The 24494-nt window shown below is 43.3% G+C and overlaps 1 protein-coding gene and 1 long non-coding RNA gene across 7 annotated transcripts in view; one reads left to right on the forward strand and one right to left on the reverse strand.

The window, feature by feature from the left end:
* LOC138413993 (uncharacterized) overlaps positions 1-18027 on the reverse strand; it is a 55707-nt gene extending 37680 nt beyond the window's left edge. For all 5 annotated transcript variants that reach the window (XR_011246358.1, XR_011246357.1, XR_011246356.1 and 2 more), the window contains exons 1-2: positions 17779-18027; positions 11205-11277 (exon numbers count right to left, since the gene is read on the reverse strand). This is a non-coding gene — a long non-coding RNA (uncharacterized lncRNA). The remainder of the gene's footprint in view (positions 1-11204; positions 11278-17778) is intronic.
* Positions 18028-18739: 712 nt separating this feature from the next.
* CCDC88C (coiled-coil domain containing 88C) overlaps positions 18740-24494 on the forward strand; it is a 128937-nt gene continuing 123182 nt past the window's right edge. For both annotated transcript variants that reach the window (XM_060004042.1, XM_060004040.1), the window contains exons 1-2: positions 18740-18932; positions 19681-19781. In XM_060004042.1, coding sequence (XP_059860025.1) covers positions 18873-18932; positions 19681-19781 — 161 coding nt within the window. In that variant the 5' untranslated portion in view covers positions 18740-18872. The remainder of the gene's footprint in view (positions 18933-19680; positions 19782-24494) is intronic.

Raw genomic sequence — 24494 nt, forward strand, 5'->3', positions numbered from 1 at the left:
ACTCTGGCTTTCTTTGGATTTCCATTTGCGTAGATACCTGTTTCCATCCCCTCACTTTCAGTACATATGTGTCTCTAGATCTGAAGTGAGTCTCTTGTAGGAGGCATATATACTGATCTTGTTTGTATCCATTCATCCATTCTGTGTCTTTCAGTTGGAGTATTTAGTCCACTTACATTTAAGGTAATTATCAATATGTATGCCATTTTGTTAATTGTTTTGGATTTTAAAAAATTATTTATTTATTTATTTGGCTGTGCCAGGTCTTAGTTGTGGCATGCAGGCTCTTCGTTGCCACATGCAGGATCTTCATTGTGGCATGAGGGATTCTTTTAGCTGTGGCACGTGGGGTCTTTTAGTTGCGGCGTGCAAACTCTTAGTTGTGGCATGTGGGATCTAGTTCCCTGACCAGGGATCGAACACAGGCTCCCTGCATTGCGAGTATGGAATCTTAGCCACTGGACCACCAGGGAAGCCCCTGGATTTGTTTTCGTAGGTCTTTTTTTCCCTTTCTAGTTTTGTTCTCTTCTCTTGTGATTTGATGACCATCTTCAGTGGTATATTTGGATTCCTTTATCTTTTTTTGTGTGTGTCTATTATAGATTTTTGGCTTGTGGTTACCATGAGGTTTTTGAATAGCAGTCTATGTATATTATATGCATGATTGTTTTAAGTTGCTGATCTCTTTATTTCAAATGCATTTTAAATACCCTGCATTTGTACTCTCCTCCCCTCATGATTACTGTTTTTCACATCATATTTCACATCTAATTGTTTTGTGTATCCCTTAACTGCTTATTATCGATACAGATGATTTTACTGCTTTTGTCTTTAACCTCCCTACTGACTTTGTGTGTGGATGATTTCCTGCCTTTACTATATGTCTGCCTTTACTGGTGAGCTTTTTCATTCTATAATTTTTTTGTTTCTTGTTTCTTGTTGTGGCCTTTTCTTTTTCACCTAGAGAAGTTCCTTTAACAGTTGACGTAAAGATGATTTGGTGGTGCTGAATTCATTTTGCTTTTGCTTGTCTGTAAAGCTTTTGATTTCTCCATCAAATCTGAATGAGGGCCTTGCTGGGTAGAGTATTCTTGGTTGTAGGTTTTTCCCTTTCATCACTTTAAATATATCATGTCATTCCCTTCTGGTCTGCAGAGCTTCTGCTGAAAAATCAGCTGATAGCCTTATAAGAGTTCCCTTGTATATTATCTGTTGCTTTTCCTTTGCTGTTTTTAATATTCTCTCTTTAAGTTTTGTCATTTTAATTACAGTGTCTTGGCATGTTCCTCTTTGGGTTAATCCTGTATAAGACTATCTGTGCTTCACTGGACTTGGGTACTTGGGTAACTATTTCCTTTCCCAGGTTAGGAAGGTTTTCAGCTATTATCTCTTCAAATATTTTCTTGGGCCATTTCTCTCTCTCTCCTCCTTCTGGGACCCCTTTAACGCGAGTATCAGTGTATTTGATGTTGTCCCAGAGGTCTCTTAAACACTCCTCATTTCTTTTCATTCTTTTTCTGTTTAGCAGCAATGATTTCCACCACTCTGTCTTCCAGCTCACTGATCCATTCTTCTGCCTCATTTAGTCTACTATTGATTCCTTCTAGTGTATTTTTCATTTCAGTTATTGCATTCTTCATCTCTGTTTCATTCTTTATATTTTCTAACTCTTTGTTAAAAACTTCTAACTTCTCACTCTGTATCTCCATTCTCCTCCCGAATTCTTTGATCATCTTTACGACCATTACTCTGAACTCTTTCTTGGGTAGACTGCTTATCTCCACTTCACTTAGCTCTTCTTCTTGGTCCTCTGTAGGAGGCGTCCTATGCATCCCAGCAGAGCACTCCCCTTGCATCACCCAAGCTACATGCTCTAGGGGTTCCCCCTAAGAGAGCTGCATGGGTCCTTCTGTTGTGGCAGGCTAACTATGAGGGTGGTCTGGTAGGCCTGGTTGGCCCCTAGTCTGAATAGGGTGCCAGGCCCTGCCTTGTATAGATGCAACTGGCTGCTGTTGAGTGGGGCCTGGTCTCAAGGTGGCTGGCTGCAGAACCCTAGGGAGCCCCAGGGCTAGTGTTGGCTCACTGGTGGGTGGAGTCAAGGTCCTGGTCCTGAAGACTCTGGGGCTGCTGCCCACTCCCTGGCACGTGAAGTCAGATCCTGGGGTTAATGCCAGACTACTGGCAGGCAGAGCTGGTTCCTGGAATCTGGCTGCAGGGCCCAGGGATTCCAGAGCTCATTTTAAATCACTGGTGGAGTGGGGCTGGTTCCTGACACAACTGGGTGTGGGGTCTGGGGTGTCCTGAAGGTTGCACTGGCCTGCTAGTCAGCAGGGCCAAGGCCCAGATGGGCTCAGGGTAAGGTCGGGCCTGCTTTGTGGGGTCACAGTTTTCTTGCTTCTGGTGTCTGCCCCCTGGTGGATGAGGCTGGTCTAGAGGCTTCTGCAGGCCTCCTGGCAGGAGGGGCCTGTGCCTGTTCACTGGTGGGTGGAGTTCGGTGTTGGCCCTCTGGTGCGCTAGGCCATGTCTAAAGGTGGCTATGGGCTCTTTAGTCTTTAGGCAACCTAAAAATCCAATATGTCAGCTACCAGGAGTGTTCACACAGCTAAATTTTCCCCAATATTCACAAGTGTCTATGTTCCCAGCATGAGTCACAGCTGCCCCTCTCTTCTCCAGGAGACCCTCTGGGACCAGTAAGTATGCCTGGCCGAGGCTAATATGAAATCTGCTTCTGCCCTGGGTCCCAGCACATGTGAGATTCTGTGTGTGCACTTCAAGACTGAAGTCTCTATTTCCCTCAGTCGTGTAGGACTCCCGCAGTTAAGCCCGGCTAGCCTTTAAAGTCAAATGCTCTGAAGACTTGTCTTCCCAGGGCTGGACACATGGAATGGGAAGCCTGATGTGGAGCTCAGAACTCTCACTCCTGTGGGAGAACCTCTGAAATATAATTATTCTCCAGTTTGTCATTTGCATACCTGGGGAGTATGGGATTTGATTATATTGTGAGTCTGCTCCTCCTATCCATCTTGTTGTGGTTCCTTCTTTATATCTTTAGTTGTAGATCTTTCCTGGTAGGTTTTGGTTCTTTTAAATCAATGGTTGTTCTGCAGATTTTGGTGTGCTCATGAGAGGAGGTGAGCTCAGGGTCTCTCTACTCCACCATCTTAGCTGCTCTCCTCTATAATTCCACTTATTTCAATACTGCAAGAATTTCCAAAATGTCAGATCTGTGACAGAATATAGAACTATTATAGAAGATGACTTTCTATTCTATATGCTTATATTTCATTTATTTTACACTGGTTTATGCAGGAATTATTCTGAAAAAGTTGTATTTAAATCAAACCTTTAAAATGAAAAATGAAATATCAAAGTTAAATGAATTCAACTGAGAACTGACCATTTACTGGACAGTTGTGACAAACCCTGCAGGCATCAATAGCCATTCAACTTATTTTTTAAGGTCAAGTTTTCTTATGTAGGTTTGACTTTTTAAAAATATTTTTAAGCTTTTCCTCTAAGATCAGTAACAAGGCAAGGATGTCTGCTTTCACCACTTCTATTCAACATAGTACTGGAAGTTCTAACAAGAGCAATTCAGCAAGAAAAAGAAATAAAATACATTCAAATTGAGAAGGATAAAATACAATTATTTATGTTTGCAGACGATATGATCTTAAATGTAGAAAACCATAAAGATTCTGCAAAAAAAAAGAATAAATGAATTCAACAAAATAACAGAATATAAAATTAAAACTCAAGAATCTGTTGTGTTTCTATGCACTAACAATGAATAATCAGAAAAGGAAATCAGGAAGACAATTCCATTTTCAGTAGCTTCAAAAAGAATAAATACTTAGGAATTAACCAAGGAAGTGAAAGACTTGTATAATGGAAACTACAAAACATTGCTGAAAAAAGTTAAAGGAGACATAAATGAATGGAAACACATCCCATGTTCATGCATTGGCAAGACTTGGAAAATGTCAATAGAATTGACCCTTGAGCAACATGGGTTTGAATTGCATGGGTCCACTTACATGCAGATTTTTGTTTCAATAAATATGTATTACAGTACTACATGATATGAAGTTGGTTGAAACTGTAAATGTGGAGCCTTGATTACAGAGGGCTGACTATAAAGTTATATGTGAATTTTCGACTATGTTGGGGGGGTGGCATCCCTAACCCCCCTGTTGTTCAAGGGTCAACTGTATTATTGAAAGCAATCTACAGATGCAGTGCAATCCCTACCAAAATCCTAATGATGTTTTTTAGCAGAAATATAAAAGCCACCCTAAAATTCATATGGAAGCTCAAGGGACCCCAAATATTCAAAGCAAGCTTGAAAAAGAATAAACCTGAAGAACTCACACTTCCTGATTTCAAAACCTACTATATAACAAAAATAAGAGTTGGTTCTTTGAAAAGATAAACAAAATTGACAAACCTTTAGCTACACTAACCGTGGAAAAAAGAGACGAGAACCAAATCAACAAAATTATAAATGAGAAAGGAGACATTACAGCTAATACCACAGAAACAAAAAGGATCATAAGAGGCTACTATGAACAACTATATGCAAACAAACTAGACAACCTAAAAAAATGGAAAAAAATCTTAGAAACATGCAACCAACCAGAACTGAATTAGGAAAAAACAGAAAATCTGAATAGACCAAACACTAGTAGGATATTGAATCAGTAATCAAAATCTCACAACTAAGAAAAGCCCAGGGCCAGATGGCTTCATAGGTGAACTTTAACAAACATTTAAAGAAGAATTAGGGACTTCCCTGGTGGTCCAGTGGCTAAGACTCTGCGCTCCCAATGCAGGGGGCCCAGATTCCACCCCTAGGTCCCTAGGTCCTAGGTCCCACATGCTGCAACTAAAGATCCCACACGCCACAACGAAGATCCTGCATGCTGCAACTAAGAACTGGCACAGCCAAATAAATAAATATTAAAAAAAAGAAGAATTAACACTAATCCTTCTCAAACTCTTCCAAAAAATATAAGAGGAGAGAATACTCTAAAACTCATTTTATGAGGCCTTATACCAAAGCCACAAAGAACACTACCAGAAAAGAAAACTACAGGACAATATCCCTGAAGAATATGGATGCAAAAACTCTCAACAAAATACTAGCAAACCAAATTCAGAAGCACATCAAAAATGTCATTCACCATGACAAAGTGGGATTTATCCCTGGGATGCAAGGATGGTTCAACATATACAAAATCAATGTAATATATCACATTAATAGAATGAATGAAAAAAAAACATATGATCATTTCAATAGATGCAGAAAAAGCATCTGACAAAACTGAACATCCATTTATGGTTTAAAAAAACTCTTAAAAAATTAGGTATAGAAAGAATGTACCTAAACATAATAAAGGTCATATATAATAAGCCCACAACTAACATCACATCAATGGTGAAACGCTTCCTCTAAAATCAGGAACAAGACAAGGGTGCTCACTCTCACCACTCCTATTCAACATAGTACTGGAAGTCCTAGCTAGAGCAATCAGGCAAGAAAAAGAAATAAAAGGCATCAGAATTAGAAAGGAAGAAAAAATTGTTCATATATGCAGATGACATGATTTTATATATAGAAAATCCTGAAGACTCCCCCGACCAAAAGTGCTAGAATAAATGAATTCAGTAAAGTTGTAGAATACAAAATCAACATACACAAATCAGTACCATTTCTATACACCAACAATGAATTATCTGCAAAAGAAATAAAATGATCTCATTTACAATAGCACCAAAACAGCAAAACACCTAGGAATACATTTAACCAAGGAGGTAAAATACCTAATCACTGAAAACTATAAGACACTGATGAAAGAAATTGAAGAAGACACAAATGAATGGAAAGGTATCTTGTGTTCATGGATTGGAAGAATATTGTTAAAATGTCTATACCACAAAAGCCATCTATAGAATCAATGCAATCTCTATCAAGATTCTAATGGCATTTTTTTTATAGAAGTGAAAAAAACAATCCTAATATTTATATGGAGCCACAAAAGAGCCTGAATAGTCAAAGCAATTCTGGAAAAAAATAACAAAGTGGGAGGCATCACCCATCCTGATTTCCAGCTATATTTTAAAGCTATAGTAATCATAACAGTATGGTATTAGCATAAAAAAAGACACAATGGAAACAGACCAATGGCACAGAATAGAGGCTCCAGAAATAAACCCATGCACAGTCAACCAATATTTAACAAGGCAGCCAAGAATACTCACTGGAGTCTCTTCAACAAGTGGTGTTGGAAAAATTGGATATTCACATGTAAAAAAATGCAACTAGATCTCTATCCCTTACAAGAGTTAACTTGAAGGTGGTTCAAGATGACAACATAGGAAGACCCTGAAATTACCTCCTCCTTCAGACACACCAAATCTACAACTAAATTTGGGGTAATTTTCTTTGAAAAAGACCTACAAACTAGCTGAGCAACTCTTCACATTAGGCAAATGAGAAAAAGGAAACACGGAAGCAGGTAGGAAAAGCTGAGACACAATCTTGCCAGAAACCCCACCCTTAGGGCAGTGACCCACAGTTGGGAGGGAACTCACAAACCTGGAGCTTCTCCCTGAGCAGCAAAGGGTTCCTACCTTACACTGGACACCACAACTTTTTTTTTTTGGCTGTGTTGGGTCTTAGTTGCTGCGCACGGGCTTTCTCTAGTTGCAGCGAGCGGGGGCTACTCTTTGTTGTGGTGCACGGGCTTCTCATTGCAGTGGCTTCTCTTGTTGCGGAGCACGGGATCTAGGTGCATGGGCTTCAGCAGTTGTGGCACTTGGGCTCAGTAGTTGTGGCTCGTGGACTCTAGAGCACAGGCTCAGTAGTTGTGGTGCACGGGCTTAGTTGCTTGCTCCACGTCAGGTGGGATCTTCCCAGACTAGGGCTCAAACCTGTGTCCCCTACGTTGGCAGGCAGATTCTTAACCACTGTGCCACCAGGGAAATCCCTGGACACCACGACTTTTAGGATCTGCACCTGAGAGACAAGCCCCCAAAACATCTGGCTTTGAAAACCAACGGGGCTCACGATCATGAGACCCTAAGGGCTGCAGCAAACTGAGAAATGACTCTTAAAGGGCTCATGTGTGAACTTACTCACCCCAGGGCCCAGTGCAGAAGCAGCTATTTGAAAAGTACCCAAACTTTATACGAAAGAGATTCATTTGATAACCACAGGGGCAGGAGTCTTCTGGGATACTCTCTGGGGATGGAGGCTGTTGGGTGCCATTCTACGCTCTCCCTCTGCCTTGCGAAAGGCCGGGGGGCGGGCATCATCTTTATTCCCATCCTCAGTGGGCACCATCTTCACACTCGGTCTCTGCTGTAATCCAGAGCACTGGCAGCTCCTGGAGGGCAGCTTTTACACGTCAGGTGCCCCCGCTTTTATGTCTGGTTCCCGGGTTTTCGTGGCTGCTGTCCAGGGGACACCCCTTGATCATTTAGCTCTGGTGGTCAGTGGGGCTTATACTTACAGGTCCCAAAGGACTGTCACCAATAAAGAAAGAGTTCTTAAACAGTTATGACCTTCAGGGCACAGCAAGAAGCAACAGACCGCAGGAGCTCAGTCTTCCTCTGAAAGCAGCCTAGTAGTTTATCATCATAGCTGCAGCCCGAGGGGAGCTGACTGTAAGCCTTCCAGAGACCTCAAAGGGTGGGTACCACCTTCACCCTCTTCCTTTCTGCGACCCCAGAGCACCAGGAGAGCTCTTACACATGTCTGGTGCCCTGGATTTTGTGGTTTTCCCCCAGGGAATGCTTCTTGATCACCTGGCTCTGGTGGCCTGGGGGGGCTTGTGTCCCTGAGCCCCACAGCACAATAACAATTAGAGAGACAGTTCTTGGCAGACAGCACCCCCAGGGCACTGTGCAGACAGCAGACTGAAACACACCCCCAGTCCTTCTGTGAAAAAGGCCCACTTGCTTGTCCTGGAGCTTCTGCCTGAGGGGCAGGCTTCAAGTCTGGCACACATCCAGGTGCCTACAGAGATGCTCTCAGGGAATGTAGGGCAGGGGACTCCGTCTTTACGTTCTCCCTCTGCCTTGTTCCAGCTTGCCTGTATCTCCCAGAGAAGAGCTTTACACTCATTTACAGCCCCAATTTTCACAACTTTCACCAAGGGGACACCTCCAAACTGACGGACTCTGGTGGCCAACAGGGCTTATGCTTGCAGGTCTACAGAACTCTGCACAGTTGGATACTTTATAATTGCATACTTAAAAGCTGCTGCCTGAGGGTCTGGCTTCCAATCAGCCTGAATCTAGGTGCTGAGATCCTCCCGTTTGAGACATGAACAGGTCTTGGCACATCCTCAACTACTGGGAGCCATTCAAAGTAAAATAAGCTCGCTTGCACAATCATAAAGGTTTGAAAGACAGCCAAGAGCTATAGGGCAAGTGTGAATGCCAAAGTTCATCTTCTACATGTGGCCACTCCTTCAAGACGAAGAGAGGTGGCTGTTTTATCTAATGCACAGAAACCAACACGTAGTCAAGCAAAGTGAGGAAACAGAATATGTTCCAAATGAAAGAACAGGAATAAACCGCAAAAAAAAACCTTAATGAAAGAGAGAAATAATTTACCTGATAAAGAGTAATGGTCATAAAAAGGCTCAGCAAACTTGGGAGAAGAATAGACGAACATAGTGAGAACTTCAACACAGAGAAAATATAGAAATTAGCAAATCGAAGTCACAGAGCTAAAAAATACACTAACTGTACCGACACTAGGGGGGGTTCAACAGTAGACTAGATGAAACAGAAGACAAGATCTGTGAACTTGAAAACAGGGCAGTGGAACTCATGCAATCATATCAGCAAAAAGAAAAAAGAATTTAAAAAGTGAAGACAGGGAATTCCCTGGCAACCCAGTGCTTAGGACTCGGCGCTGTCACTGCCGTAGCCTGGGTTCAGTCCCTGGTCGGGGAACTAAGATCCCACAAGCCACATGGCGTGGCCAAAAAAAAAAAAAAAAAAAGCGAAGACAGCTTAAGGAAATTATAGGACAACATCAAACACACAAACATTCTCATTACAGGGGTCTCAAAAGGAGAAGAGAGAGAGAAAGAAAGGTGCAGAAAAGTTATTTGAAGATAGAATGGCAGAAGACTTCCCTAGCTTGGGGAAGGAAACAGACGTCCAGGTCCAGGAAGCACGGACAGCTCCAAATAAGATAAACATAAAGAGATGCACACAAAGACACATTATACTTAAAATGTCAAATGTTAAAGACAAGAAGAGAGTCTTAAAAGGAGAAAGAGAACAACAACTTCTTCTATATAAGGGAACCCCCATAAGACTATCAGATATTTCAGCAGAACCTTTGCAGGCCAGAAGGGAGTGGCACAATATATTCAAGGTGATAAAAGAAAAAAACTTCCTGGCAAAGTTAATATTCAGATTGAAGGAGAGATAGAGTTTTGCAGACAAGCAAAAAACTAAAGGAGTTCATCACCACTAAACCAGGCTTACAAGAAATAAGGGACTGCTTTACACTGAAAAGGAAGGGTGCTAATTAGTAACAAGAAAATATATGAAAGTATAAATCTCACTGGTAAAGGTAAATATATAGTAAATATAGCAGACTATTCACTTATAAAGCTAATATGAAGGTTAAAAGATAAAAGTAGTAAAAATAACTATAACTACAGTAATTAGTCAAGGGATACAGAAGATAAAAGATGTTAAATATGACATCAAAAACAAAAAACTTTGGGAGGGAGTAAAAATGTAGAGCTTTAGAGCATGTTCAAACTTAAATCATCAACTTAGACTGTAACAAATATAAGTTATTATATCTAAGTCTCATGGTAACCACAAAGCAAAAACCTGTAGTAGATACACAAAAGACAGTGAGAAAGGAATCTAAGCATACTACTAAAGAAAGTCATTGAAGCACAAAGAAATAGAGCAAGAGATGAAGAAAGGGAGAGGAACTACAAAACATCCAGAAAACAAGTAACAAAATGGCAATAAGTATATATCTATCAATAATTACTTTAAATGCAAATGGACTAAATTCTCCAGTCAAAAGACAGAGCTGCTAGATAAAAAAACAAAAAAGAACACCCCAGTATATGCTTCCTATAAGAGACTCACTTTGGATGTAAGGACACGTATAAACGGAAAGTGAAGAGATGGAAAAAGACATTGCATGCAAATGAGGAAACCAAAAGAAAGCTGGGGTAACTATACTTACATTAGACAAAATAAACTTTAAAACAAAGACTGTAAAGAAGCATAGCATTACATAATGATAAAGGAGTCAATCTGACAAGAGAATATACCATTTGTAAATATTTATGCACCCAACATAGGAGCACTTAAATTTATAAAGCAAATACTAACAGATCTAAAGGGAAAAATAGCCAGCAATACAATAATAATAGGGGATTTTAATACCCCAATTACATCAATGATCATCCAGAGAGAAAATCAGTAAGGTAACATCAGCTTTAAAGGACACTTTAGACCATACGGCATTAACAGATGTATACAAAACATTCCATACAAAAGCAGCGGAACAAATTCTCCTTGAGGGCACATGCAACATTTTTCAGGATAAATCATATGCTACGCCACAAAACAAGTCTTAGTAAATTTAAGAATACTGAAATCATATCAAGCATCTTTTGTGACCACAATAGTATGAAACGAAATCAATTATAAGAAGAAAACTGGAAAATTCACAAATATATGAAGATTAACAACATGCTGATAAACCAGTGGGCTAATGAAGAAATCAAAAGTGAAATTAAAAATACCTGAGACATTAATGAGGGATTGCTTGCCTCGGAGGCATTTCACAGAAGCAGGCTTGGTCCTGACCAGCAGCATCCTAGGCTGTCAGGATAGACACAAACTGGGGCTCTTCCATCTGTGAAATCCCCCAAATCACAGCTGCTGACCTAGAATTTTTTAGACCCTCTCAGCCTTTTAAGGCCGAAGGAACTCAGTGGCGAACACCCCTGGGGAGGTCTTCCTTTCCTTGTTACATCTTCAAATTAAATTAAGGTGAACGATCACAGCTAAATTTGAGAAATTATTAGCACAACTGTCAATCAAATTCTCTAGATGGAAAATATTATTCTTTAGAACAGAATCTGAGTTCAGAACCCATCTAGGATTTTTCAGCACCCTTGGGATCAACTTAAAAATTCCATTACCTTTCTTTCCAACGCAGACGTCCATCAGGGTAATGTGGTGGGGTTTTCTTCCAAGGCACTCAACTTGACAAATCTGGTCACAGAGAGGAAAATATTGCTAAAGATGTCAAAACTAACAGACAATGGCATTCAAAATATTTGGCCTATCTCTAACCTTAGTCATTTGCCCTAGTGAGGTAAAGCAAAGAGCTAGTTAGTTGGGGGTTTTTTGGGGGGTAGATTTTTGGAATTAGTGTAGATAATAATTATTTAGCTCCTACATTTAGATCTAAGAGTGAATTTTTGCATATAGTGGGAGGAAAGGTATACTTTTTTTTTTTTTTGCCTTGGCATCTTTGTTTGAAAGCAATTGATTGTGACCATAAGGGCTTATTTCTGGACATGCCATTCTGTTTTATTGACCCACATGTCTATGTTTATACCAATACAAGGTTGTCCCAGGGAATTCCCCGGCAGTCCAGTGGTTAGGACTCTGTGCTTTCATTGCCAAGGGTGCAAGTTCGATTCCTGATTGGAGAACTAAGATCCCACAAGCTGTGCATTGCAGCCAAAAAAAAACAAAAACAAAAAAAAGATTGTCCTGATTACCTTTATAGAAAGCTTTGAAACCAGGTAGTGTATCCCAACTTAGTTCTTTTTCAAAACTGTTTGGCTCTTCTATGTTCTTTGCATTTCCATGTAACTCTTAGGGTCAGGTTGTCAAATTCTATTACACCAAAAAAGATTTTCGTGGGGATTATGTGAAATCTCTAGATCAATTTAGGGAGGACTGCCTCTTTAACAATAATTGAGCCTTCTAATTGATGTGCATGGTACACCTCTCCATTTAATCAGACGTTCAGGTGAGTATCTCAGCAATGTTTTAGGAGTTTTGCTGCATAGTTCTTGCACTTTTTTGTTAAATTGATTCCCAAGTATTTTGTTCTTTTTGATGCTATTGTGAATGAAATTGCTTTTTAATTTCATTTCTGAATTGTTCATTGTTAGCACATTAAAATATAATTAACTTTGTAAAAAAAAAATAAAAATACCTGAGACAAATGAAAACTGAAATACAAAATACCAAAATTTATGGGATGCAGTAAAAGCAAGTCTAAGAGGGAAATACATAGTGATAAATGTTTGCCTCAAGAAACAACAACAATCTCAAACAAATAACTTTATACCTCAAAAAACTGGAAAAAGAAAAACAAAGCCCAAAGTTAGTAGAAGGAAGGAAATAACAAAGATCAGAGTGGAAATAAACGGAATACAGACTAAAAAGACAATAGAAAAGATCAATAAAACTAAGAGCTAGAAGTTGGTTCTTTGAAAAGATAAACAAAATTGGCCAACATTCAACCAGACTGACCAAAATAAAGAGAGGAATCAAAAAATAAGATCATAAATTAAAAAGGAACCATTATGGGCTTCCCTGGTGGCGCAGGGCTTGAGAGTCCGCTTGCCGATGCAGGGGACACGGGTTCGTGCCCCGGTGCGGGAAGATCCCACATGCCGCGGAGCGGCTGGGCCCGTGAGCTGTGGCCGCTGGGCCTGTGCGTCCGGAGCCTGTGCTCTGCAACGGTAGAGGCCACAGCAGTGAGAGGCCCATGTACCGCAAAAAAAAAAAAAAAAAAAGGAGCCATCACAACTGATCCAAAGGATGGTAAGAGACTACTATGAACAACTATAGAACAAACTGGACAACCTAGAAAAAATGAGTAAATTCCTAGAAACATACAACCTTCCAAAACTGAATTATGAAGAAATATAAAATCTGAATAGACCAACCATTAATAAGGAGACTGAATCAGTAATCAAACACTTCCCAACAAACAAAAGTCTAGGGCAAGACAACTTACTGGTGAATTCTACCAAAACATTTAAGGAATAAATATCATTCCTACTCAAACTCTTCCAGAAACAAGAGGAAGAAACTCTTCCAAACTCATTTTATGAGACCAGCATTACCCTGATAATGCAAAATCAGATAAGGATGCCACAAGAAAATTATAGACCAATATCACTGATGAACACAGATGCAAAAATCCTCAATAAAATATGAGCAAGCCAAATTCAACTATACATTAAAAATGATCATATCCATCATCAAATGGGATCATCCCAGGGATGCAATCATGGTTCAAAGTCTTCCAATCAATCAATGTGATACACCACATTAACAAAATGAAGGATAAAAATCACACATGCAGAAAAAGCATTTGACAAAATTCAACATCTGTTTACGGTAAAAACTCTCAACCAAGTGGGTAGAGAGGAAATATACCTCAACATAATAAAGGCCATCTATGACAAGACCACAGCTAACATCATACTCAATTGTGAAAAGTTGAAAGCTTTTTCTCTAAGATAAGAAACAAGATAAAGATGCCTACTCTCACCACTTTCTTTTCAACATGGTATTAGAAGTCCTAGCCAGAACAATTAGGCAAGAAAAAAAAATAAAAGGTATCCAAATCAGAAAGGAAGAAGTAAAACTGTTACTGTTGGCAGACGACATATTATATATAGAAAATCCAAGAGACCCCACCAAAAACACTACTAAACTAATAAACGAATTCAGTAAAGTTGCAGGATACAATATCAATATACAAAATCTGTTGCATTTCTACAAACTAATAACTATCAGAAAGACAAATTAAGGAAATAACCCCATTTAAAATTGCATCAAAAAAGGGACTTCCCTGGTGGTGCAGTGGTTAAGAATCCGCCTGCCAATGCAGGGGACACGGGTTTGAGCCCTGGTCCAGGAAGATCTCACATGCCGCGGAGCAACTAAGTCCGTGAGCCATAACTACTGAGCCTGCAATCTAGAGCCCACAAGCCATAACTACTGAACCCGTGCACCACAACTACTGAAGCCCATGTGCCTAGAGTCCGTGCTCTGCAACAAGAGATGCCACTGTAATGAGAAGCCCGTGCACTGCAATGAAGAGTAGCCCCCGCTCACCGCAACTAGAGAAAGCCTGCACGCAGCAACGAAGACCCAATGCAACCAAAAAAAAATATATTGCATCAAAAAAAAATAATATACTTAGGACTAAATTTAACCACGTAGGTGAAAGACCTATACACTGAAAACTATTAAGACATTGATGAAAGAAATCAAAGACACAAATAAAATGGAACGATATTCCATGTTCATGGATTGGAAGAATTAATATTGTTAAAATGTCCAAGCTGGGGCTTCCCTGGTGGCGCAGTGGTCGAGAATCTGCCTGCTAATGCAGGGGACACGGGTTCAAGCCCTGGTCTGGGAAGATCCCACATGCTGCGGAGCAACTGGGCCCATGAGCCACAACTACTGACCCTGCGCATCTGGAGCCTGTGCTCCGCAACAAGAGAGGCCGAGAGAGTGAGAGGCCTGCGCGCTGCGATGAAGAATGGCCCCCGCTCGCCGCAACTAGAGAAAGCCCTCGCACAGAAACGAGACCCAACACAGCCAAAAATAAACTAATTAAAAAAAAATGTCCAAGCTACCCAAAACAATATACAGATTCAATGCAATCCCTATCAAAGTTCCAATGGCACTTTCCACAGAAATAGGAAAAAATAATCCTAACATTTATATGAAACTATGAAGACCATGAATAGCCAAAGAAATGTTGAGAAAGAAGAACAAAGCTGGAGGCATTATACTTCCTGATTTCAAACTATATTACAATGCTGTAGCAATCAAAATAGAATGGTATTGAATAAAAACATCACATATGTCAATGGAACATAATAGAGTCCAGAAATAAACCCACCCATATATGGTCAATTATTTTATGACACAGGAGCCAAAAATATGCAGTGGGGAAAGGACGTTCTCTTCAATAAACGGTGTTGGGAAAACTGGACAGCTACCTGCAAAATAATGGAACTAGACCCCTATCTTATAACATACACAAAAACTAACTCAAAATAGATTGAGTTGAATGTAACACCTGAAAACAATAAAATTCTTAGAAGAAAACATAGGCAGTAAGCTTCTTAACATCAATCTTGGCAATGACTTTCTAGATCTGACACCAAAAGCAAAGGTGACAGAAGCAAAAATAAACTCAGACTAAAAAGGTTCTGCACAGCAAAGAAAATCATCAACAAAATGAAAGGCAACCTATGGAATGGAAGAAAATATTTGCAAATCATATATCTCATAATGGGGTTAAAATCCAAAATCTATTTAAAAAAAAAAACTCATACAACTCAACAGAAAAAAAACCCAAATAATCCAATTTAAAAAATGGGCAAAGGACCTGAACAGACACTTTTCCAAAGAAGATATATGAATGGCCAACAGGTATGTGAAAAGATGGTCAGCATCATTATACTCATTAAGGAAATGCAAATCAAAAACCCGAGAGATCACTTCACACCTGTTAGAATGGCTAGATTCAGAAAGACAAGAGATGACAAATGCTGGCAAAGATGTGAAGAAAAGGACTCCTGTGGATGGTTAGTGGGACTGTAAACTGGTACAGCTGCTATGGAAAACAGTACGGAGGTTCCTAAAAGAATTAAATATAGATTTACCATACGATCCAGCAATCCCACCTTGGGGTATATACCCAAAAGAACTGAAAGCAGGGTCTTGAAGTGATACTTGTACACCCATGTTCACAGGAGCATTATTCACAATGGCTAAAACATGGAAGCAACCCAAGTGTCCATCCACTGATGAATGGATAAGCAAAATTCAATATATACATACAATGGAATAGTATTCAGCTTTAAAAAGGAAGGACATTTTGCAATATGCTACAACATGGTTCAATCTTGAGGACATTATGCTAAGTGAAATAAGCCAGTCACAAAAAGACAAATACTGTGTGATTCCACTTAGTCAAAATAATAAAGACAGAAAATAGAATTAGGTTTTCCAGGGGCTAGAGGGAGGGAGAAGGAAAATTATAGGTATAGAGTCAGATTTACAAGATGAAGAGAGCTACGGGGATGGATGGCGGTGAGGACTGCACAACAAAGTGAATGATTTAATAAAATTAATTAAATTGTACTGAACTGTACACTTAAAAATGGTTAAGATGGTAAATTTTATGTTATGTATATTTTAACACAAAAAATTATGAAATTAACATATGCTCATCATAACAAAAAGTAATTACATTAACAAATACCCAGTCTCCCCCCCTCCTCAAAGCTGTACAAATTATTTAAGCTCCTATCAAATTACAGAGATGCCATTAGCTTACATTGATGAGCCAGCATTTTCTGGGAAGGGCAGAAAATTCCTTTAGCAGAATGAAGAACATAATTAAAATACTGCTTCTGTCTAAGAAGCAATGCAAATAAATTATTTTTCATGCAGAAATGAACAAGAAAAAAATTTAAGTCTCCGACACATGGAGTGAAAGCCAAGGTCTGGAGGGACAGGCAGGGGATAGAGGGCTACTGCTTAGTGTTTAGTAGATGGTCTGTGTGTTTGCTTCCTGAAGCTTATGCCCCAACCCGATGGAGACTTAGGGGAAACAACTCTTATTAAAGTAGTGGTAGAAGGGGGCAAAAGATGAGACGACAGTGAGGAAGATACCTTTATAGACCCTTTTACATGCATCACCTGAACCTCAAAATTACTCTGTAACGTCATACAGGGAAAATGTTCTTATTCTGATTTTATGGAGTAAGAGGATTTCTAGGAAGTGCCTCGTCCAGGTCATCCAGCCCTTTGAAGCCTTCCACCCCGGCAACCTGGGCACCATCCAGTTTACCTGACACCCTGCCTCATGTAGGAACAATGATGCTGAGCCAGCTCCTTCTGAATGGGGTGAGATGGGGTTGAGCCAATGAACTGCTGATGCATCAATGATAATGAATCAACACAGCAGCTAACTGACCCCAAAACAGAAATTCCTGACGTGTTTGTGGCGCAGGGACTGTCAGTATCCCCTAGTGACAAATTCTCTCCCCAGGAAGGGAAATGTCTTACCACAAACATCAGAAAGCATTTGTCCAATGTATTTCTCAGTGTGAAAGATTATGCTTATCAAATAACTTTACAGATCACCTCCTTGTCTTTCCAGAAGAGTTGGGGTCAATGTGAAAAAAATTTTGCGTGCACAGAACCGGGCTTCTAAACAGAGAACATTCTAAACATTTTACCTCTTTTCCAGCTGATTTTACAATATAGGCAATTAAGTAATCAAGGAATTAATGAATTTCTGGTGCACAAGAAAACCACATAAGCTCGAAGTTCTTCTGCAGTCTCCCGCTTTCTTTTCTGTCACCCTGACTTCCACACTTCTCTTTAGGGACCCCCTAGCCGACTTGGCTACTGGGGCCACAATCTCACCCCCTCTCACCAGCTCAACAAGGTACTGCAGAACTGGGCTGCAATACCACATTTCACCGGTAGATGTCGGAGCCCCAACACTTGACAGAGTCAACGTTCACATTTCTGACAAGCAAACCAGCAGCCATTTAGCGCCTACTGTATACTCGCCGACAGTTATGCTAGGCGCTTTCAGGTCAATACCGCACCGGTGGGCTCATCTGGGAAACGCGTGAGGATTCGATTAGTTAAATTGTATAAAGTGTTTTGCACAATGACTGAATCGTAGTGTGAAATTATTACCGGCCCAAGGTGAGGCGGCAGAGACCAGCCGGGGTCCACCGCAGCTGTCTCAGCAGCGAGGTCTGCGTCTGGGCCCAGGGCTTGCTTTCCATCCAGTTGGGGCACTTGTCCTTTTTCCTGTCGCCTACCACCAAGCTGCTGGTACGTCCTCCAAGTTGGGATCCGGAATTTGGCTCCCCTCTGGCAAAGCGACGGTGGTGTTGGTGGGTGGAGGAAGGGGGGTCACAGTTGGGGCGGGTCCAGGGCGGGGCAGTTACATCATCCTCTTTCCTGCGGGCACTTATAAAAGGCGGGCAGCCTGGTAGGTGGCACGGTGGGGCGCAAGACGTCGCGCTCCTAAGGTCTAAACTCAACACAAACTTTTCTCCTTTGACTTCCGGGCCTGCGCTCTACCTGCCCGCGAGACCGACCCCGGCACCTGAGGCACGCGGGCTTGGCCCTCCCGCCGCGTAGCCGGGCGGGGCCTCGGCTGCACCTGGGAGGCTGCACTTGCCTGGGGCCGCCAGTCTCGGGCTGGTGGGCTCCGCTGGGCGCCCAGCGTGCGGCGTACCCGGGTCGACTTCGGCGGGCAGGGCGCCCCGGTCGCCCGCCTCCCGGGGGAAGGACAGGCCGGGACCCACGCTCCGGCGCTCCGGCCCGCACTTGGCGCTGGGGCCCTGTGGCCGACGCACACGCGCAGAGAGGAGCCAAGTGCCGGGGCCCCAAGCGCGCGGAGGCTGTGCTCGGCGTAGGCGCGCGGTGGCCGCCCCAGGTGCCGGCAGCCGGGACGCCCCCTCCCCCTACGCACGTGCGGGCCGCCGCCCCCTCCGGGCTACCAGCGCAGCCGCGAGGCGGCGCGCCAATCGCCCAGGGCCGCCGAGGGGCGGGGCCGCTGCCCGCATTGTTCCTCCCCGAGCGGCGGGCCCTCCCCTTCCCCCAGTCCCGGGCGGGGCGCGGGGCCGCCGAAACCGCGGAACGTGGGCTCGCGCCCCGCCTTTGTCTCCCGGGCGCGAGCCGGCGCAGACCCGCCCCCGCCGCTCGCTGCCAGAGCCGCTTTGTGACGCGGCGCGGGGGACGGGGTCGCGGGGTGCTGAGCCGGCGGGCACAGCCTCAGCATGGACGTGACCGTCTCGGAGCTCATGGAGCTCTTCCTGCAGAGCCCGCTGGTGACCTGGGTGAGTGTGCCCGGCCCCTCGCCCCATTGTTGGGGCACTAGCCCCACTCCCGCCCGCCTGCAGTCGCGGCAGACCCGACCCGGCCGGGTTCCCGGAAAGCCCCTGGACGCAGAGGATTCATCAGGTGCCCCCGGGCGGTCATCAAGTGTCCCGGAGTATGGGGGTATTTCCAGCTCTGGAGCCCGCGCGCCCGGTGCAGGACCCCGCCGCGCTCTCGGCCCGGCTGGGGGCTGAGCGGGTACACCTGTTCCCACCGGGGCGTTGGGCCGGAGGCCCTGGAGCGACAGTCTTCCGGTGGTCACCCTGGCCTCTCATGGCTTTGACCATTCGAGAAAAGGACCCATTCCCCAAAACATCCTCGTGTAGTTTCTGAACCCCTGAGACCAGCGGGCGGATGGCGGTGGGGATTAGGGGGATCCCAGTGAGAACGTGTACAGGCTGCGCTGGGCGCACTGATTTCCAGTGGATTTGAGACGTGAGAAATTTATTGAAAAGTCCCTTTTATTTTTTTTTTCCGCTCTGACACGCCGGAGAAAAGTGGCGAGGAAGTTTTCTTTCTGCTGTCTCGCGTCTGTTGCCTGGCGCGGGGAGGGGAGAGAGGCCCTGGAGAAGGGTGCTGTTTGTTGAAGGGTGGGTGGTCTTGGGTGACCCCCTCCTGCCCACAGGGGCTCTGCCCGCCTGGAGAGCTTTAGACTGTGCGCGTGGAGGTGACTTTTCCTGCCTTTCTCTCCGTGTCCCCTACCCGCAGGTGAAAACTTTTGGCCCCTTCGGAAGCGGCAACCAGGACACCCTGACAATGTACATGGATTTAGCGGACGGCATCTTTTTGAACCAAATCATGTTGCAAATGTAAGTTATATTCGGGGAGGAAGGAAGGAGGGAATGATGCCGCAGCAAGTCGACATTTAAGGTTGTAGAAATGGAATGTGAGGTTGCAGTGGAGGGTTCTTTGCACGTCGGGCCACTGGTATCTCAGCATTAACGTGTCTTTTCGTCGTTTGTGGGGTATGGAGAACTCCAGGACAGTGGGTTGGCAGCTTGTTTGATGGAAGGAATTTGAAATTGAGTGACTGTCATCCACATGGTGTAGATAGTGCAATTGACTTCGAACTCAGGGACTTGATTGTTGTTTGAGTAATGACACGAAAAAACCCCTTTCTTTTGGGGGGCAAGGAACTGTAACGGAGAGTGTCTGGTTACAGGAAGTGTCGGGTGGGACCGGAGCATCCGTGAGTGACTATAAAGTTTCATTCGAGGTCAGGACGCCTGTGTTTCTGAGCTCCCCTTCATCTTCCATTTTCAGTTGCCCCAGAGCAAGTACAGTTGGTTAAGTCCCTTCTCAGGAACTGGATTTAAAGTCACTGTGTTGGGAGAGGCGCAGGGAGCCAGAATACTGTGGTACTGTTTGTCTTGACGCTTGAGGCTTCAACAGGGTCTTGGTGGAAGTTACACTTGCTAGCATGTTGGTCTGACCACATCCTTTCCTGTTGCTGAATTCTGCAGAGCCTGTCTGATTGACAGCCTGCCACATGTAGGTGTTGGCTCCTGCCGCTGCATTCTGTTTTTAACTCAGGAACTGCAGGGAACATATTGGCATTGAGTGTCAGTTATGATTCACAGGCACTTGAAGCAAAATAAAACATCCTGATGTTCTCTGTGGATCAGGCCCTTACGCTCACCTACTCACCTGCAACTAAGCAAATTGTCATACTGGAGCATGAACCTGTTAGCTGATGAGAATCAGCTTCGTTTTTGGCCCGCGTGGGAGGAGGAACAGTCAGCTTTGGTATATTCAGAAAATGGCTTAAATACATCTACCTACAAAGATCTATTTTAAAAAATTTCCCGAGAACATTGCTTCTTTGGTTTAAAAAGTTACCTGATGTCGTGCTCTGGGAGATACATCTCAGTCTTAATGTTTTTTTTTTTTTTTTTTTTTTTTTAAGGCACTACCACTGTTACCAGTCTTGAGTTTGATTAAATTCTAAAGAGACAAATCTGTTGTCAGCTTTGGCAGCACGTCTCCGAGAACATTGATGAGAAGTTTTCCTCGGGTTGTCTTGTGGCATATTCAGGTTCTGGCAACTCTTCCCCCCTCATCCTGTTAGACCCCGAAAATTGCTGGATTCCATGGGTACAGCAACCTGTGAAACTTAGAGCTGTCCTGTTTAATTAAAAAAAAAAGCAGCAGTGTCCCCCAGCCTTTTCATTCAGCTTTTACACCCAGGCGAGGGGAGAACAAAAGCCCTGGGACTGTTTCTCTTTCTTCCCTGACCTTTGGAATTCCTGAAGCGTTTACCACTTGCTTGTAAATCAGGAAAGCCTGTTGGACCATTCCTTTGAGAAATGCCAGCTCATCACTTGTTCACACTCGGCTCGCGGCTGAATTCAGTTGGACGGGCTTCTCCCTTCCCCTTGACAGTTTGAAATGTTATTTTCTCCTCTGTGCTTCGCCAGGGTAATCGTGCTGGAAGTGGGAACTGATACGTTTGCAGCTCTTCAGGCCTCAAGCAGTGCTTCTGGGTCCTCTGGCCAGGGTTGGACACCGAGGAGGGGACAGTGGGGAAGACGGGTGGCTTTCCAGAAGGAGGAAATCAAGGAGGGAGAGGCACAAGCAGCACGCAGTTGACTGACTGACTGATAGGAATGACCCTGTTCCAGGTGATAGATATCAGAGCGTTGTTCGCTCTTGAAAGTGGGCAGGGATTGACTGGAAGGGGGGCACAAGTGAACTTCTGAGGGTGGTAGAAATGTTCCATATATTGACTGGAGTATATTTCATCTTTCAGAACTCATCAAGGTGTAACTTAAGATATATGCATTTCACCCTAAATGTAAAAGTTACCTCAGGGGGACTTCCTGGGTGGTCCAGTGGTTAAGACTCTGTGCTTCTAATGTAGGGGGTGCGGATTCGATCCCTGGTCGGGGAACTAAGATCCCACATAAAAAATTACCTCAAAAAAACAACAACAACGAATTTCAACCCTAGTGTTGAAAGCCTAGATAGCCAGCTTGGGTTCAAACCCTAGGTCTCTCTCATGCATGCTTTGTGATGCTGGGCATATCACTCAACCTCTCAGTTTCCTCACCTGTAAAGTGGGAAGGAAAGTACCTTCCTTAAGAGATGGTTGTGAGGATTAAAGGATGTTAGTAATTAGCATAGGGCCTGCCACTTGATAGGTATTGGCGTTGGTTATGTAGTTACGCATCCACCTTCTTAATCCAGAAAGGATTTGGGGCACCCCCTAAGAGTTCTTTTTTTTTTTTTTTTTTCCTTTTCTGTCCACCTTTCTCGTACATTCCTAGTCTCCTAGATTACCGCATACTTCTTAGCCTTAGCTCGCTCCCAACAAGATCTAGGGCAAAACTGGACTCTGGGACCCATATCCTAGCCCCACATCTAACACTACTTAAGCCTGTTTTCACTTCTCCCAAGTGGAGACATGTTGGGCTAACTAGCAGGTAAGTGACAAGGCTGTTCTGCCTTATCTCCCATGCTAGTAGCCCCAACTGTCTTCAGTTCGCCTGTTTTGATAAATTCTCTCCAAGTTGGTAGGACCTGAGAAAATTGCAGAGAGCAGTGTGCTAACCTGTTGCTGGAGTTCAGATAAGAGGCATGTTACCTAACACTTGGGAGCCATATGGAGGCTGGCTGGGGGTCACGTGACTGCACCTGGGCATTGTCTCTGGCAACTGAAGAAGGCTGCGGTAGTAGTCTCTGGGCCCTGGCCTCCTAGTGACATCAGTGCCTGGAAGCTGGAAAGCCCTGTGGGCTCAGCTTTCAGGGGAGGCCCAGGTCTAAGAGAATTCCTGAATGAAAGTGAGGCATTGAGTGGCGTGGATGGAGATGCTTGGGAAAACTTGCTGAATAGCTCCTCTGTAAATGCAGTTTCTCTGGGTACCTACTGGTAGTCCAGGGAAAAACTAGGTGTCTGATTCACTTTGGACACATTTTTCATGGTCTCATAGGAAAATTAAGAGCTTCGACTCTAGCATCAGGCAGACAAGTTCAAATCCTCCCTCTGCCACTTACTAGTGCTCTTATCTTGGGCAAGTTACTTAAACTCTCTAAGCCTCAATCTCCTGATTTGTAATAAGGGGGATGGTATTTTATGGATTTGGGGAGGATTAAATAAGATTATGCATTATGCATGTATAGGAAATGCCCAGCAAATGTCAGTCATCATTATTGTTAGCGTGGAGCCCAGAGCTGGGTTTGTGTGTGTGTGCCCACGTGCGTGTGATGGTGTACATCTGTGCATGTGAGAGTGGACACCTGAACTGACGCAATGGCTGTTGAGTTCAGCTAAGAACTTAGGGCTGGCTGGGACTGAGAGCTTGTGCCTGGGCAAGGCCTGCGTTAAATCCAACACTGTTTGCTTTGTTCAGACTCCTTTCTAACCCCTTGTACTAGCTGCAAATTTACGGATAACATATTAGTTATTCAGAAGCTGGAAATAGCCTCAGACCAATGTGAGAGTTCCTTAGGCTTCTCAAAAGCATGTGAATGATAATATTTTTCCTTAGTGTGCTGGAGGAGGAGTTATGTTCCCATTTTGCAGATGTACAAGCTGAGGATAAAGGGGCAGATACTGATTAGTTGAATGAGTTTGTGTTGGTGCTAGAGAGTTGGAGCAAGAAAGATTTTTACTCATGAACTTGAGTGATACTCTTTCATGGCTGCAGCATATGATACTCTTCATGGGGCCTTTGAGTCTGTAAAAAATTACACAAAAAAATTCACGTCTGTTGGAGGGAGGTCAGAACATACAGATGAGCAAAACGAACATTGCCTATAATTTTACCATGTCGAGGTAGCAGAATTAATATTTTGGTGTTTCCCAGATGTTGTCTATGGTATATACGTAGAATATGTGTTCCTAATGTTCTCTTATACAAATTTGGGCTCCGGCTACTGTGTAACACCTTTTTTATTAGCCTGTGGTAGATTATCAACATCTCCATCATCTGTATCAAACGTAGTTTCTCATTCAGGGTTTTTTGGATTCATTTTTAAATTTAGGAAGTCTTTGGAATATGATGAAAAGTTGGGGGCTGGCCTTTTCACAAAGGAGGGAGGCAAGGTTGCTATAAATCTAAATTATAGTTCTCTTTAAAATTTTAGGGAAAGTTGATTTCTTTTTTTCAAGTTAGAAGTTTTTATCAGAAGGAAGCCCCGGGGGCCCACACTTTGGACTTGTATCTCTCCGAGTTCGGACAAGCTACCAGTTGCTTTGTTGCACCCTTGTCTCTCTCCTGTCCTCTGACATCCTGATGTGGGGCTGTGTGGCTTTGCTTTCTAGGGCTGTCATACAAAGAAGATCCTTATTCTTAATGATGGCTTTCAGGCAAACAGTCTTGCAGTGGTTCTATGATGTCCTCTTCCTGGGATCAAGAACCAGGTACCACGTGTGCCAGTGCGGACCTGGCCTCCCTAGAATGATAACCTTTTAGTACTGGAAGGATCCTGTGGTCATCTTGCAGATGAGGACAGTGGGGCCCAGAGAACTTTGGCCAGTCCTGGCCCCATTTCCAAACCAGAATCAGTAGCTCCTAACCCAC

Source organism: Delphinus delphis, chromosome 2 (assembly GCF_949987515.2).
Source record: "Delphinus delphis chromosome 2, mDelDel1.2, whole genome shotgun sequence".
NCBI lineage: Eukaryota > Metazoa > Chordata > Mammalia > Artiodactyla > Delphinidae > Delphinus > Delphinus delphis.